The 17,992-nt window shown below is 39.6% G+C and overlaps 1 protein-coding gene across 1 annotated transcript; it reads right to left on the reverse strand.

Moving 5' to 3' along the window:
• Positions 1–10,457: 10,457 nt before the first annotated feature.
• On the reverse strand, positions 10,458–16,913 carry MRPL42 (mitochondrial ribosomal protein L42). The gene is made up of 5 exons (XM_009698364.1): positions 16,748–16,913; positions 14,349–14,412; positions 13,268–13,352; positions 11,850–12,013; positions 10,458–10,575 (listed from the first exon to the last, which is right to left on the reverse strand). Exons 1-5 carry the CDS (start codon positions 16,827–16,829, stop codon positions 10,530–10,532), a joined length of 441 nt encoding a protein of 146 aa, XP_009696666.1. The 5' UTR covers positions 16,830–16,913; the 3' UTR covers positions 10,458–10,529.
• Positions 16,914–17,992: the final 1,079 nt, after the last annotated feature.

A 17,992-nucleotide genomic window follows, 5' to 3' on the forward strand; every position in this document is an offset into this window, starting at 1 on the left:
ACAGGTGATGCAGTGGCTACCTCCAAAGGGGAGAGTTTTGAGTGCAAAGTAAAACGAAGGTGAAGAGGAAACTGGGTTATAGGTCTCTGAATAGATGGTCTCCCATCAGAACAAGATTAATTTTAAATCACTGTTCTAGTTCTTATATTAAAGATGGTTTAATTCATCCAGAGCTATTTGGCTTTGAAGATGAATTCCTACAATTAAGTGTTTATGATTGAAAGTGCTGCCATGGAAAGCAGACAGATGAATATCATTTCAGGAGTGCTGTGAATCATTAAATGAGTTGTAGAACCTTTTCCTGGGCAGGAGCCACTTTTAAATTTCAGACTAAGGCTGTAACAGACTTTAGCATAAGGCCTGATGTGTGGCTGTATTTAGGAGTCTGAATAACAGGATAATCAACATGTACTAATGTGTTTATATGATTTTAAACTTCTTACAGTTAATTGAAAGTATGCTGCCCGTGGTACGTGTATATGCTGCTTGGATCAAATACATTTTTCAGATTAGTGGGTTAAGCTTGAGCGTCGGGTAATGAACTTAACCTGCTTCTGACATGTTGGCTGCTTTTGGCTCGTGGCAGGCATGGCTGCTTTCCCCGCTTCAGTATAAAGAGAGGCTGGACGTGGAACGTCATGCAAACCTGAACAAGAAACAGTGCTAGCTGCCAACTACCTTCTCTCTCGTTATTTGTCATGGTTAGTGCTTGGGTTTTGTCAGGAAGGCTCAAGGCATCCTCCTATAACTGATGGGCATGTTGGGAGCACGTAAACTGAAATCCAGGCCAGACAGACAGACAGACTGGCATTTTTTGGGCTCAACAGAGGAGACAGACACAGGGCTACTCTTCCTGGTGAAGGAAAGAACATTGGTCCACAGCTTGCCTTTTATTGGCGCTGCCTGTCCGTTCGCAGGATTGCTTGCCTCTCCTGTAAGCAGTTTTGCCAGGTATGTGGAAATTAAAGCTCAAACGGTGGTAGATAAAATTGGAAAGACCACTTGAGGTGGTTACCGTCTCCCCTTATAACCTACCCGAACCATCCTCCCCCCTGGCTCTGACAGAGTGCTGCCTGCAGCAGGGGTGAGAATTAACTCGCGCATCTCCTCCTAAACAACTTCAGATTTCAGTCTGGTGTGTTAAGATTAACCCCAGCTTCAGCGTGGCTCAAAACTGCAGTCGTTCAGGAGCGCCTTCGTGAGCTGTTTGGTCGTGAGGTGGCAAATTCTGTCACGGGGTGGGGTGAATGGTTGAGGATGAGAGTAGGAACTCCTTCAGCCATCTGCTTTTAATCCCTTACCAGATGGGACTTGAAGTCCTTAGATGCCCTCTGCTGCCATACACCAGAATTAACAGATGGCTCGGTGTAACCAAATTCAGATTTGCTGAAGTTTGTTATTATCTCTCTGTCTTCGTAAATGAATGGGGGAGGGGAAATAATATCCGTAATTATTAAAAAATATGCAAAGCCTTTTATAAAGTGTGAGTTTGGGCGAGACATCTTTTCTGACTTTCAGTGCCATTACTCTCTATTTCAAAATTTTAACACTATTTTTAGCATTCTTTTCAGAGCTCACTTCTCTGATAATTATCCCTCTGGGAATAAATTTGTGCCTGAGGCACAGCAGAATTTTTCCCCAGCATTTCAGGCCACATCATGCTAGATGGAAGGAAGCTGCAAAACCTGCTGCTGTAGATCAGTCTCTGTTCTGGGAAGGAATTAAAGGACGCATTTAGCCATCGGACGTATGGCTTGCATAAGGCAGAACAGCAGGCAAGAGTCTCTATCTCAAATGGAACAAGAACGAAATTTCTGTGCAACCTTTGCCTGTGTTATGATAGTTTTTGTGTGCTGGCAGGCACAGAGCAAGCCCAAGTCAAAGAGAACTAATCCTGGAGGGGATCACTATACAGGCTGTAAGAATCGAGTGTTTCTACGGTGCCTAAGCTTTAGCTGTGCTGGTTGTATCAACTCCTTTTCCCTTCCATAAGGAAAACCCAGCAAAACAATCCCACCGGTAATTCCCCAGCCCGAGTTCCTAACGCTGATTTGAGTGAGTGGGTTTGGTCCAAACGAAATTAGCGGCCGCGTTTCGCCTACATTTTCAAACATGCCTAACCTTTTCTGAGGACAGTCTGTTACTGTTCATTTTACTCTAGGTGGTTGCCAGTGATGTTACAGATAGAAGCAGGCATGGCAGGAGGGAGCGTCAGCATTTCAGTGGCACGCACGACAGCGGGGACGTTCTCCAGGTAAGGGAAGGGGGACGTGTACAGAGGCCATGCATGAGGGCCTCTGCCAGGCTAATAAAAAGATAAAGCTTGAGTTCGTTAAAGGAGTGAGCTTTCACACTATGCTTTCTTTTTCCTCCAGCACAGCCCTCTGCTTTCAGGCACACTGGTCTAGAATACAGTACTTATATTTTTCAGGAGCTTTTGTAATTTTTCCAGAACATAATCTCAAACTAACAGAAGTCCATAGCAAAATCTTGTTGTGAATGGGAGCTTTGTTCTGTGAGACTATTTCTGAAAACGCCTGGCGCTCTGTTAGCCATTGCATAAAAGGCTGAAACATGAATTTGTTCATATGCTTTTGTTTTCAGCATGTTCATTCCTTCAACCGCTCCCCTCCCTTTCTCCAAGAAGTACGTGAAGCTCTTCGTGTCCTCCTGGTAGGTGGGCTATATAGCTGTATAGCAAACCTGTGAAGCTATACCAATTTATATCACCTGACAATGCAGTCCATTGCATATATTTTTACTAGATGCACATTTTTCCAATTTCTTCATGTTCTTTCAATGGCATTTTTTTTCTGTCCATCAGGGAGTGGAATCCTGCATCCAGAGAATGCAAATAGCTGCTGTTGCCACTCCATTTGCATTTATATACTTAACACTTCAAACCAGATTATTTCTAGAAGCTTTCACAATCTAGTCAAAATTCCTACTTAGTCAGAGGTACTAGTGAGATGTTGATGAAATCTTTTTGGACTGGCTGATGGAAAAGATACAGCAACAACAATGAACGGCTATCAGTTATGCTTCTGACAGTTATACTTCAACAATCAATTGAAGCATCTCTTTTAATCTCCTGGGGAGTTTTCAGGATCAGTCCCTTGGACTGTTCTAAGGAGGCAAGAGTATGCCAGGTAAGGAGATAATTTGTTAAAATCTGTGCTGAACTGGTAGTGTGTTTCTAGCAAAATTAATTTATCATATGAGTAGAGCGGAAGAGGAATTAAAAACCCTAAACAACACCTGGCAAGCTATTTAAAGTAAACAGCTTATTTGCCGGTGTCACAGATTTGTAAATAAATAAACCCCTTATGTCCTGAGAATAACTGAAAAACAGCTCTTTGGTTTTTATGCCACTGTTTTCTTTTGTTGACATTTAACTATCCCTGAAATGAAAATACAGCATTTTTATTTCGTAATGCCTAAATGAAGATTTTAAGAATTATGCCCAATTATTGTTTTTCTCTCCAGAAAACTTTGAAAGCCTGTCACCTCGTTATTTTGCCAAATGCCTCAACTTGAACAATTTCTTTAGATTTCTTTGATCCTCTGAAAGCTGAGAATTACAGAACATTGACATTTAGTGACCTTTGGTACGGTTCATTTACTGTGATGTGGGCTGTTGAAGAAGATGCTTGCTCCTAAATCCAGATTTTGTTTGAAATTATAGAAATGCACTTTCTTCTCTGCATATTTTGTTTTGTTTATCCAGAAGAAAAATCCTTGTATTTTCACAGGAGTCTCAACTGGGACATCTCTGAACTGGACTGGACAATCTTGATGACTCACGCTGTTTAGAGAACAGTAATTATGCCTGTGAGTTCGTCTTTTTGGGCTGTACCACACTCATTCCGACTTAGTAGTCCGAACAGACAAAGACAATCTGTCTGAACAGACAAAGGCAATCTGAGCTGAGGTTATCTGTAAAAACGATGTGGGTCCCAACTACCTGATTTCCAAGGGCGTGCTTCTATTTCTAAATAAAAAAAGTCCCTGCTGCCAAGAGGCGTGGCTTATATTCACACTAGCTGGGGCTAGCTCCCGCTAGAGCCGACGCCTGTATTCGCATCCCACAGTACTCCTTGGGCTCCTTCTGGTGCCCCTATAGACCCAAGATGTAAATCTGATTTTTTTCTGTTATCTTTCAGCGTGAAGTTCTCTGAAATGACGTGAAGCTGTACTGCAGCCTGGGCGAATGGTGCTTGCCTAGCACAAAAGCGAGGGTATGTCTTACGCGTTTTGGGATGTGGTCGTGTTTGAGGGTGCACAGTCAGCTTGAGCAGTTCAGAAGAGCGTGTAGGGTCAAATGACGGAAGATGTGATGCTGGGAGCAGTGCTTGGTGTGAGCTCTCCCTGCAGGGGGGTGCGGCCGTTGCTGTAAGGAGGGCTAGGTGGGACAGGGCTGTGGGGATCAGCAGCTGGAGCTGGAGCTTGCTCCCCAGCCTGCTCAGAGGGACTCCCAGTATCAGTCTGTGGCTGGGGACCACCTGCCTGAGGTACAGTGTAGTCACAGGTATTTTGACTGCAGGATAAATGCTTTGTTCTTCAAGAAATGTAAGGCTTCTCATGTATCATTTCCACAAAGTCACGAGTTAAAAATCCTGGTCCTATTGAAGCAAAACACTCACCCAGTTCCAGTGAATCGAGGTTTTGCCCTCGGTCTGGACAAGGCCTGGCTAAGCACTGTGTAGGTACTAACCACTGTGTAGGTACTAACCACACCTGCTCTCCCCATCAGGACCGCCACTGCTCTGCTCTTCACAGGCCGCTGTGTCACCTGCCAGCCTTACTGGTGGCCTCTTTGAGCTCATTTCAAGTATTTTTTTTCAACAAATACGGCCATATAAAGTCAATGAATATAACCCATGCAGCCAACATAAGGCATGTTTATTTTAGATTTGAACATACAAATATATGCTCTAGAAAGGGGATTTCTCTGCTGGTTTTCTTATCTCTGCTTATGGTGAACTTACCATGAATTTTCTTTGCACTGTGCCTTTACCCCAGATAGGAAATCCTTTTTCTTAATCCAGCTCTAAAATTTGTGGAACTCGCTGCCACCTTCAGTTTTCCCATCACTAATGGCAGGATTTTAACTGTATGAAAAATGGCATGGTGGAAAGGCAGTTTTATAAAGATAGGAGGGATTCTTGGAAAATAACAAGTGAACCCATACTTAAACCAGTCAGGATTAAAAAATTACAAAATAACAAAAAATGTGGAAAGGGATGTGAAGCTTATGCTACCGTAAAGCAACCAGTTGGTAACTAATTAGAGGTCAAGGAAAAATTTTTCCTGGCATTAGTTTATTATTCAGTTGAAATCCTCAGTGTGTCTTAACTAAAGCAGAAGGTAAAGATCCCTCTTGCTGCACAGCTCTGATCCAGTGTAACTCCTACAGATGTTGACTTCAGGAAAATGCTACTTATATTATATTTGTTTAAGCAAAGAAGCAGCTAAATTTGAATAATGAGAAAGACTAGCAGTATTTAAGAAACACTAATCTTCACATGAAACTATAAAGCTCTGTTTTGTTAGCATTAGTGAGTAGGAAATGTGTTTATACAGCAGCGTCACGCTTTAATAGTTTAATCTTTTACTGAGGTTAATTTTTATTCTACATGGTAATGGCTTATGGCAGTAGCCTAATTTAACAGTCACTTTTCACTGTTCATTTGAATTTTCTGTGATACTTACACGGTTAAACTTTTATTAGTTTTGGCAGAAGAGACACTAAAAAACAGCTCTTCCAGAGTTTGGGTTTTTTCTGTATCTCATATTTTGCTGGTAGGGAGATTCTTTTGCTGAGGAATTGTAAACTTTGGTAGCAGTTAAAACTGGCCTTACTTAAAATGGTGAACTGCCTCTGACCCAAGGCTGTGTTTCATCTTGACAAGCAGTAAAGCTGAATATAAGCACAACTGTTTTCTGTATTTATTGCTTATCTGATTTGTCAGAAAGACTAGTTGGCAAAGTTTCTCAGCTCTGCTGCCTGTTCCAGCCTCCTGTGGTACCTCCAGGTGATGAAAAACTTTGTGATGCATTATCATTTCTCCCCTACATCATGACATGTGATAAAGTGGTACTCCAGGCCGTAAACTTTTACTTCTCTAGAAGCCATGCAATGCAAAATTGCTGACCAAACGTGCCCTTTGGTTCAGGCAGCTTCCACATAGCTCCCACCCTCTGACATGCAGTGTCCTAACAGCTGTAGTTATACACAGTGGAACTAACATTCTGTGCAAATTGTATTGAAATTCTCAGAGAATTCTGTGCAAATTACCCTGTAAATTATCATTTTGCGTGTTCATTTTTCTTGAAGAACCTAGAGGTAACAGTTGCGATCATGAGCTCAGTAGAACAGGTGCTATAAAGATACATAAAATAAGTAACTGTCTTATTTCTCCTGTGACTACACACCAAATGAAACTAAAAAAAAAAAACCAGCTTAAGTCTTATCTTCTAGCATTGGAGGGTTGATTAAATATAAGGAAGTGCATTAAAATCCCATACACAATTTATTCAAAATTACAAATTAAATGTGTGTGAATTACTTTACAGAAAAGAGCTCCTATATTTGGACTACACGCTATGGATGGCTAGCAGAAACAGCAGAAATGTTTTAGGTGGAGTATTTTTCTTTTACATATATGCTCTCTTAAATTAAATAAAAAAAAAAAAAACCAAACCAGACTGCTTTCATTTGGTATGATACAGGCATCTGAATCCCAACTAAGCTGCATCCTCCCTTCATAGACAAGAAGGAAAAAGCACCTCCAGAGAACAATTTGTGTGACATATTCGAGACAATAAAACCTTAAAATAAGATCAACCGCCAATTTTTGTCAATTGACTGTAAGGGGAGCCTACAAAGATTAACTCAGTCCTAGATGTCTAATTAGTAGCTGTCTCAATCTTAGAGATAAATCCAACTTTTATGTATTGTAGGTACACAATTTGTCTGACATTTATTCTAGTCAATGGTGGGATTTAAGTCAATTTTATTCTATTGTAGCATTAAACCAAAATATACATCCTTTATGACAGAGGAGGGATGCAGTCTACACCTATTTGATCTCTCCATGGTGTAACCGTGTACTGATTTTGAGGATGGAATGAGCATGTGAGGGATTGTAGCAGAGCAGATGCTAAAATTCACAAAGATTGGAATAACCGAAAAACGCAGCGTTGGCTTTACACAGCACTTACTACTGTGACTTATAATGGAGCCGCAGCAATGATTTATTCCGGTACAGCAGCCATGGCAGTTGAAATTCAGACCTATTACAACAGTAAACAGACAAGAAGGGAACTTCCCCATAGGACAGAATAACCCTTTGAATCCAACCACTTTCAGACCTGCTAGGAAGTTCCTTTTTTCTGAAGTACTTACCAACTGAATTAAAGAACAGCTCCTGCATGTGAAATGTGATGGTACAGCTAGCTAAATCCCCGGTGGGGGCAGAGAGATGCCGTCACGGTTTTGTGCGAGACTGCCTCCTGGTGGTAGTACCGAGAGTCTGCACAACGTCATCATTTGCACATCGAAAAGGCAAAAACCTGTTTTAAAAAGCATACTTCCGTTTTTAAGTCAAGCCTAACTAGAGAAAGTTTCTTTTCACTAGGACATCACGATAAATTGAACTGCGATTTAAACAGTCTCAATTGAGGACAAGCGTTTTGATACTTGACTGAAACAGTTTTCTAATGGCATGCTGGCAAGCAAAGCCCTAGAAGACTTTCAGTGAGACGTTAAAAAAAAAAAATCAGTACGATGTACCCAACTGTACACTGTCCACCGCAATGAGCTTAATAAGGTCTGACCACTTAATAACTACTAGATACAAAGCAACTGGCTAAGTGCCTAAAATTGGAAACAAAGAGACCAGAGCAGGCTGGACACTGGGAATTCTATGCAACTAAAGTTTTCAGTTACAAAGAGCAGCAACAGAAAACAGAAATCCCAAACTAACTTTTGCGTAGAAGAGGGACAAGAATCAAATGGATGGATTTGGAACTCCAAGTTTTCAAGTGAAGAGAAACAGATAAAGACAGCTTTATGTAGTTCTTCAAGGCCTAGAAAATCAGGAGGACAGCTTGGATTTACTGTGAGAGCAGGATCTTAATTAGGGCATGCTTCAGATGACCCAGGAGAAAGATTTAGCATAAGAGAACATAGAAGGATTGAGAGTGGCAGCATAATGCAGGGAAAGTTTTTAAAATACCAATTTTATGAATTAATGTAGTAACAAAATGGCAGAGGGTACATGTTATGAACATGTGTTTTAGACTCAGTTTCCAGTAACCGGTCAGAAGAGGAAGTACTTTAAAGACTGCAGTCCAGCACATCATAGATTTTTTTAGCCCTCAAAATGCCTGAAAAGCATCCAAAAATGTTTGGAAAACATTGAGAAATCCAACATTTCTACAGTGATTGTGGATGTTTGATCATAAACAGGGTTTGACAGGCAAGAACAGACAAATGTGCTAACAGAAGGTTTCTGTAAAGCAAAATGCCTTAACAGCAGTAGGCAGCAATTCGCAGAAGTATCAGGGAGAAGAAGGGGGGAAAATAATTGAAAATTTAAATTAATCCAAGGATCTCTTTTCTTACACTGGAGTGAAGTCAAACCGTGACAAATTAGGTCTCAGCTTTCCAAAAATAAAGGGGGCTCAATTTTATGCAGCAGAACATAACAAAACACTAAAGACGAGATGTAAGATTCCGGCTTACAGACCAGTGTCGGTACCAGGCAGGAAAAAAAAATATATTTTGATGCGATTGAACTTGCAGAGTAAGCAGCGATGCTTTTCATACATACAACAGACATTCCTTCATGATAGCATGTTTGTTATCACGCCAGCAACACATCATGTAATACGGAGCCAAAAATCCCTTGGCTGATGTAGGCTTAAACATGGACTCATATCTTAAAAGCGTAACTGAGAATAAGCAAAACAATTCCATGCTCTGCCATGAGAAACCATTATCAGCTAACTGGCATTCGGATTCAAAAATGCATTTTTAAAATAATACCAAGATACTTAGACTAGCTTTACATAAAATTTTCCAGAAGTATTTAAAGGCCGTCCTTTCACAGGCATCCCCAACATTGCTTCTTTTCACAATTAAAGGAAATTCAAGGAAAAAAGTTATTTTGTAATAACTTTAGAAAAGTGTTCTTTATACTAACAATGACCAGGATTGGATACTTCATGCAGTACTCAACTTCTAGCAAAAATCTGCAGATAACACATGCTGACAAAATGACACTAGACTAACAGAAGAAACAAGAACCTTCCTGGCTTAGCCAAGTTGCTTTGGAAAGGAAATACAATCAAAATGTATGACATATACGGGATAATTATTTTCTGATTATTTATTAGGATCTGCTAAGAAGACTTAATGAAGCCATTGGGATCTCTGCAGAGGCACAATGTTCCAAGCCAGCCCTTTCTAGCAGACGGCTGATGCCTAAAACTGTAGACTGAGGTAAAGAAACTCCTTTTCCTGAGAAAAAAAATGCTAGATGACATAGAGTATTGTAATAGCAGAAACACTTAAGCACTGCAAAACACTGCAAGTACGAAGCAGAATCAAGCCACATTAATTTAAAGCATTTCATATAATAAAGGGCCAGTCCTTCCCCCTAGGTGAGCTAGAAAGAGCGGGGACTCTTCACCAGTGGCCTTGCTAAGACAAAGGAACTCCTCCTCCCCGAGCTACAGCTATTCCAGTTTACACACAGACTCAGCATCCTCACTGAACATTGGGGTGGGGTTAAAAAAACAAAACCCCCAAAAAAACCCTACAAACCATGAATGCACACAGAAGTTGTCTCAGGTATTTGGGAACACTGGGGGATTTAGAAGGGCGAATTATTATGCCTGGGAAGCTACGATTTAACCAAGTTGGCCGGTTTTCAGTACATGACAATAGCCTTAAATACAATCACTTCGCTGATGTAGGATTAAACATGGAATCGGGTATCTTACAAGCGTAATAAAAGCAGCAAAGCTATTTCATTGTTTTCATAAATACCTCATGTAATATTTTTCATCAACACTATTTCATTAATACCTCAGTATTCAAGCTTACCTGCATTTCAGTTACTAGATATCTGGAAAAAAATTATCCCCCAAAATAACACCAAACTCTAATGTGTCCAGTTCGAGACTTCCCATTTTGACATGTTACTTCTGTGCATTCACTGTGCCAACGATAAGCCTCTGACTGAGTTTAATCGGAGCACTCCACCACCTGTTACACCCACTTCTAAGACCAGTGCATTCACTGACCGTGCACGTACAATAGCCTTCACCGATCCTTGTTTCAGTAGCGCGGTTTTGTTGTTCTTCTGTCAACTAGCTGAAGTAGAAAATAACAGTCAGATGTAATTAAGCATGTTTTAGTTACAGCACTCACAGAGAATTGCCAAACATCTCACTTCCTGTAATTTTTATTTCCAATTAAGATTAATAGCAAAGTGCTGATGAACAAGAAGTCATCTTAATTATCTGTCTTTAGGAGGATTAGGATTCTTCCGTCTTCTGTGATACCTAGAAGAAAAAAAAAGGCTGCAGTGAATGCAAGCTTTGGAGAGTCTTTGGTTCTCCTGCTATTTTTCCCCCCGGTGAGCGGTCTGGAGGTTACACTAATAAGCAAAACACAAGATACACAAGCACAACCCATCACCGCTCGTTAGACATCATCTCTGTCGTTCATGGAGTTATATAACGCTACTCATTTCCATCCCTACATCTGCTACAAGCATGCAATAATCCCATCAGTTCTACAGCTGAATAGGTACAAAGGCTGCTGTTTATTCTTAATCCTTTGTATGAAGTTAATTTTATTACATGGTCAGCTTTTCCTTTGGCTAAAATGATTGCTACAGAACAAAGAGATTTGATGCTTAAAGGAGTCATGCCAGACTGTACGTTAAATAGTGTAGTATTTTGCAGACAAACTAAAAACCAATCTTCACAACAAAAATGATCTCTACTTTCCTCTTAATGACCCACCCTAAAATAAGGAAGATCCTGTTTGATGCTCGTTAAAGTGACAGCTACCCTTTGGCCATAGAAAGTTCTACCATTTAATTTCTTCTATCTACTCCCATTAATTAACTGATTAAATTAAATTTAATCAACTAATTAAAAAGTTCTCTATGGACAAAAAAAACCCCACTGCCTGTATCAAGTCTCTGTAGCTAGAGAATTAGCAGCTACCAAAAGGTGTAGTAACATCACCTGGGAAGGAGTAACACCAACTAGAACGCCATTTGTTTCCAGCGCTATATCTCAATGTATATAGTTCCTCTTTGAGCTCAGTCAGGTGTATTTGTGCATCTCCTCCTAGCACACCAAGGTGCACGTTTCACCATTTCAAATGAAAAACCCCTACTATTCTTCAGTCTGAGAATCATCTCATTAAGTTATTTTCCTGAAAAGTTGTTAAGGAGTAGACAGTGCGTGTTTCCAAGCTGTATTTGGTTATGTCCATTGAGGCTACTTTACATACTACATTCTCTTATGCAACTTTAATAGATCACCTGAACCAGTAGCTAACTAGATGGTATGAGAAGTTTCTACTCTGTCATGTATTTTACAAAAAAACGTTGCAAAGGCTACCAAAGGGGCAATGTTAAAAAAACCTTAGGAAATACAGTCTTCCATTTACACAAGACTGCATTTAAGATTTTACGTAGTAGCTCATATGCTAACAGTATTTTGTCTCACGTGACTTATCCTAGGTTGAATCTGGCCATTAGGTTATTCCTATATTTCCCTTTACCTCCAAAAGGAACAAACACTGAAAAGAAAATACTTACTGTCCCACAGGGTACCAGCGATGTTTTGTTGTGTAAAACATTTTGCTGAGCTCTTCAATTGTAGGGCCTCTGTTGTTCTTTAGCTCTTTTTCATTCAGTCTGGATTTCAAAACTTGATCAAGGGTTTCTTCTTTATTATTCACTGGATCTGGCCGTGGTATGGGCTATAAAAACAGTAGTGTATATATTTCTTTTTTCTCCTTTTTTTGAGAAAAATCAAAAAGCCAAGCTACATAGATAGCATTACAATTTACTCTTAACAGCCGCAACCAAAGGAACACCAGAGAATGCCTGCAACTGTAAAGGCCTACCCAGAACAAAAGCACACCACTGTGGAGCAGATGTCTAGAAACCTCTAATTACCCGGTGTGCTACAGCTGATTACCCTACCCCTAAAATCAGCACTGCTGTCATCATCGTTGCTGATTTCATCCTTACAATTCACTAGCTGAATCATAAGTTTCGGTTCTACTAATACAAAAGTACTCATATTCTTCCTATTTAGAAATTTATTCAGTGACAATCATCATCGACAGAAAAGCTTTTAGATGATTTGTACCTTGGAGAAGAATGTCACTTCCTAATTATTTGTGCATCTGCTCGGACTAAGACCTTTGTTCTCAACCTGAAACCTAACTACTAGCACCGTTGCAAATATTTTTCCCTGTTTTAGTCTTTTGCACCTGTTTTTCCCCAGAGACATGTAACTGATAAATTTAAAAATACTGATACGTAACTTGCAGGCAAAGAGTGCTAAACTGTTTTAAGTTTTCGATGGAGAATTTTCACATTGGGTACTTCAGCAACGTAGCTACCATTTCCATTATTTTACAAGCACGTGAGAACTGGAAATTGAAACAAAAAGCTTACACTAGAAAAGTTCATCTAGACTTACTTTTGTCAGTGTAAAGAACACACTGAAAGTACTACTGATAGATAAAAATTCAATATTTAAAGTTTTCTGTGGCATTTATGAATCCAGAGTGGAATTTAAAGCTTGAGTTGAAAACAGCGGCAGCACTTCTTTATATCCTCTTGCCCAGATCTGTACTGAGCAGGACATGTGAACTATAACCTGCATTTCAAACATCTTCTTTGAGGAGTACACTCAGAGGCAGACCCTAGTTTTCTCTGTAGCACAAGTATCCGAGTGCCTTGTTTAATTCTGTTTGAGTTACTGTATGTTGTGATTTCTGAGCATTTCTTACTCTGCAACTTCCCCTCAATTCAGCTAAGAATAAGGTCCTCTGCACGGCAGCAGCTGTATTCATCATTTACTTACTTCACAGACATGCTGATCACCTACTAAAAAGCACCTCAGTATTTCAAATTTAAAAAGATGCCCTAAAGACTCAAAATTATGAAGTACTTATGCCTTTACAAGAGTAAGAAATATAAATGTGTACATTTGGACATACTTTTGTGTGCTCGTATGGAATCTCAAGCGAAGGGTGGTAGCAGACAATCGTCTTCAAATCTGATGTCACTGCAAGTTCCACTTTGCTACGAAAATAAAAATTTACACTCTTAAATATATTCCTTACAATTTTCATAAATGCTGAGCAACTGAGCAGCCTGAGTCCCAAAGAAACCCAGATTCAACCTTGCATTTATGAATTCTTAAGAATCGTCTATAAAATAAACCCTTATAAAATACAAATACTTGATCTGAACTTCCTCTGTTTGGTGTTTTTGGTGGTGGTTTTTTGTTTTTTTTTTTTTTTTCCCAGCCATCTCCATGTTTCTTTTTTCAATGGAGAGGAAAAAAGGGCTAAAATAAAGTATTAAAGCAAGCTGGAAATGTGGGTTGGTAAGAAAAAAAATCTTTAACACTTTAAATAATTGCATATAAAACTGTAGCAAGAGATGAGGATAATGATCTCTAGGGCAACATGCCTTTGTAAGAAGTATGGCACCTACAAAAGAAAGAATAGGAAACAAAACTCTGTTTGGGGTTCCAACTTTTACATTTGGTAAAAGATGATGAGCATGATGAACAAAAAAATCCGACTGAGAGGTTCCTTGAGGGAATATGACTCTTCTCACCTTCCTTCCCCTTCCCATGACACGTTAGCTTCCTAAAACCTTGTGCAACACGGATGCTGTGTTCCTCGCTAAATTTGTATCGTCTTTTCCGGTTTCTACACAAGTTTCCCATGCAGCAGCACAAAAATACCTGGTATTTGTCTTAACAAGATAACAAATCAGTGAAAATGACTCTTAGCTGCTTTTGCTCTTCCACAAACAAAACTGCAGGGGTACTGGGGTCATCACCGTGTTTAGAATGAATCCTGCATGACTTTTCGTTACGTCTTTTTTTTTTAAATACTAACTTCACAATCACGATGATCAGAAACAGTACTTTAGTTAAAATTATTACATATCCAAAACTGGCAGAAGATGTATTTGGTACCATTATATGACAACTTCACGACAGAGAAAGTAGCCCTGGAATAAATGTCACGTGAAAAGGCCACAAGTCAAAGCACGTTTAAGTACCAATTGTAGTCTTCAGGGAGAACCGAGTACGTAGATTTATGGCAAGCACGATACACAGCTCCATCTGCAAAAAAATCCAAGTAAAGAACATCAATGTAAAAACAAGCAGGGCTGTGCCCAACTTAAGAGTGCTTACATTTTCATTCTGTTCTAAGTCTTAACTGAGGATTATAATCACACTGAATTTTAGATTAACAAAACCCAAATACTGTCTATGTAGAAGTTGACTTTACTACACAGATTTCCAGTGCAGTCAAAATACACAGTATCTAGGTAGCTATGGCCTACATTTACCTTCGCAATTGTATTGTTTTTCTAGGAAAAATCACAGTATGAACAAAATACCTAGAGATGTCACCATTAGAGCATATTCTTTACATATGCAAAGAACATTACCTTATGACTTACAGGGAAGATCGTAATTTCATTCATATCAATATTTCTTATAAAAATCAAATTTGTACTTTGCTGTTGACTGCCTTATATGCTATCAAAACACAAAACTATAATGTCTTGGCTGCTGTAACACTGGAGAACTTTACCCTTTTTCCTGGGTTCCTGTTGCTCCAAGGAAAGCAATCATAAGAATCACAAGTAGTAGAGGCCAACAGCACCCAGGACTGTACTAAGTGGACAGAGGGAAGGGATTATCTCCCTCTGCTCAGCACCTGTTAGACCACATCCAGGTAGTATGGCCAGTTTGGGGTCCTTTAATAAAAGATAAACTAGAATGAGTTCAGCAAGGGCCCTGTGGGGAGAGGCTGAGGGACTGGAGCTGGCTCAGCAGGGAGCAGAGACAGTTTTGGGGAGACCTAAGAGCAGCCCCCAGTGAGTCTGCATGAGGACTGGGCTTACTGAGGCAAGGGAGCCAGTCTGTTCACAGCGGTGCATGGTGAGAGGACATGAAAAAACACCTGTAAGTTGAAAGCAGAGGCTCTGACTAGATGTGTAAAGAAATGTTTTCCTCATGAGGACAGCCAGCTAGCGGGACTGGGGTCCAGGCAGGTTTGTGCAGTCATTGTCCTCAGAGATCTCAAAGACCCCGCCAGACAACACCCCGAGCGACCTGGTGCAATTGCAGAGCTGAGCCTGCTTTGAGCAGGAGGTTGGACCACAGACCATCCAAAGTCCCCTTCCAACTGAGTTTTCCCATGATTCTATTCCCATTTTTTCACAGAATCATCTAGGTTGGAAAAGACCTTGATGATCATCAAGTCCAGCCATAAACCTAACATAAGATGTTAAACAGTAACAGTCCCTTATACAGGAACCAGCCCATAGGCATCTTGCCTTCCACAACCATGCAGGTATGCTGGCCTAAGATGGGCCTGGGTGGTGCCTGTCCTTGAGTTTTACTGGTAAAGCCCTGCTTTACTGCCAGAACCTGACACAAAGCCACGTGTAACTGAGTCCACTGGAGCTGCCTCTCTACCACTACGCTTTGAGAACTGAATTACGATCACAAGAGCTAGGTCTTAGCATGTTCTGAGCCTTCTGTTTTCAAGTCAGTCATAAAAAGGTTTCAGCTTTTTTTCAACATGTTATTTTATGTAGACCATCTTTAATTTTAATACAAACAGGATTCTTCTTGGCTGTTCATAATGGAGGGTGAGAGCATTCAGTGTCTCAAAACTGAGAAAGCTGAAAGAACCAAGAAGAAACTTTTGTGTAGATATTTTTCTTCCAGAAATATTTTAGATGTAAAATTCTTAACTTTAAATATAGTGAATATGTTTAAATATATATTTTAGATATAAAGTTCTTAAATTTAGAACTTCTGTTAGCACTTCCATGCTTCAGTTCTTCCAGTTAAACCATTCTTGGTCATTAAGAAGGTGAGTTCTGGTAAAACACTACTGCAAACAGTTTGTGTTTCTTCCTAAGATTTGTTTCCCCTCCTTGCCCACTAACCTCTGAAATGTAACATGTCCATTATAATTTCTCAACTCTTGTTTTTTCTACCACCTTTACTATCTCCCCTACACCCTTCTATTGACATCTAAAACATGGACAAAAATCTAAGAAATAATATTGCCTGTTTTTACTTGTTCTCTGTTTATGTTTAATAATGAGATTTTACTGTGGCCTTTCCTCGCCGCTGTTTGTAAGTCTGAAAAAATAAATTTAAGTCTTCAAATATAATCAGTGGTAACAGGGGTGGTATTTACAAGCTAATTAAGTTAGAGGAGTGTCATAGGTGGACCATGGAAGCTTTAAAAGAAAAAAAACAACCAAATCAAGATATCCTTTAATTATTAGCAGAGAACACAAAATATCACACTTGAGTCTGTTCAAATAAAACTTCACTTCCCTGCTTCCATTACTTTAAACACTACAGGAAAGTGGCTCTCAACGAACAAATTTTAATACAGGATTTCCACAGTTTCATCACTACTTACTTTGCAGCGGGGCCTGCTTACAGGTTGCTACTGAACGTATCCACAAGAAGCTAGACCACGCAGTTCTAAGCGATGTTGCCATGCGGCCAGCAGACAGGAAACCAGTCCTGGACAAGATGGAACTCAAACGGACAGCGTATCCTTTTCTTCTGCAGAACACCCTCTGAAAGAAACCAGTTTCATAACTGTTCCAAGTACAAAAATTCAACAATTTAATTTCTTCAATATCTTAAGGATAAATAAAATTTGTGCAGTATATTCTTCATTATTTGTCAGTTGTTTAGAAGTCCTTATTATTTAAGATACTGGCACCTGCCTCCTTAATAGTCAAATGTGGTACAAGACTTTATTTCCTGAAAGGTACTCTTTGAAGGTACATCATTAACTTTAAAAAAGTTTCCAAGCTTGGATCTTCTCACAGTTTTTCTACTGGTACTCATCCACCTAAGTTTTGCATCCTTCCTTCTGCGCATTCTGCAGAATTATTCCTGAAACATGCTCCTCTTGTTCACGATGTAAATATCATCACCCAGTATAAAAATAGAAGTACTTATAAATAACACTTGCTGTGGTTAACAAACTGTCTAGATGCAGCTGGTTTCAACCATCTCAAAAGCAATACACCTAAAAGCTATGGAACACCATTTAGAATACCTTCAATATTACCCGAAATTTCACAGAAGCATAAAGACACATATAAACATCTTAAGTTTTCATTGTCTACAGGAAAAAAAAACTGCACTAAAGAGAAACACATAATGACACAAAAAAACCATAACTGGAGACAGTTTAAAGACGTATTCATAAAAAAAAATAAAAAAGAAACAAGACCTCTTTAAAACTAATTCATATTTAGCATTTCAGAACATCACCAGAAGTATGCCTTTTCCAATTTCAACAAATAATTATTCATCATTTTCGTTACCTGTGACAATCGCTGCTGAAGTTAGAGAACCCTAACTCAGATTCTACAGAGCTCCTCACAACTTGCCTTTGAAAGCTCATTAATGAAAAAGGTGTGAGGAATACGGCGGATCTGGAGGGCCCTGTCAACAGACAGGGTTCAAGCACTGGCCCGTCCTCCGCCTCTCCTCAAGAACCACGACAGTTTAAATCAGGGCATTCCCATCCCCGAGACAGCACACAGAAAACTCTCACAAGGTCTGTCAGCAACAAGCAGGAATACAAAACCTGACATTTCTGTTATTAAGGAAAAGGATAGGACAAAGGGCAATGGCTTTAAAC

The sequence above is a fragment of the Cariama cristata genome, unplaced genomic scaffold (assembly GCF_000690535.1).
Source record: "Cariama cristata isolate BGI_N322 unplaced genomic scaffold, ASM69053v1 scaffold30414, whole genome shotgun sequence".
Lineage (NCBI taxonomy): Eukaryota > Metazoa > Chordata > Aves > Cariamiformes > Cariamidae > Cariama > Cariama cristata.

Excerpts from the sequence above, each read along its gene's own strand:
- MRPL42 (XM_009698364.1), bottom strand. The coding sequence starts at position 16,829 with ATGGCAACATCGCTTAGAACTGCGTGGTCTAGCTTCTTGTGGATACGT. Across the intron at positions 14,413-16,747 it reads TAAGCAGGCCCCGCTGCAAA|ATGGAGCTGTGTATCGTGCT; the intron begins GTAAGTAGTGAT and ends ATTTTTTTGCAG. Across the intron at positions 10,576-11,849 it reads CGCTGGTACCCTGTGGGACA|GTATCACAGAAGACGGAAGA; the intron begins GTAAGTATTTTC and ends TTTTTCTTCTAG.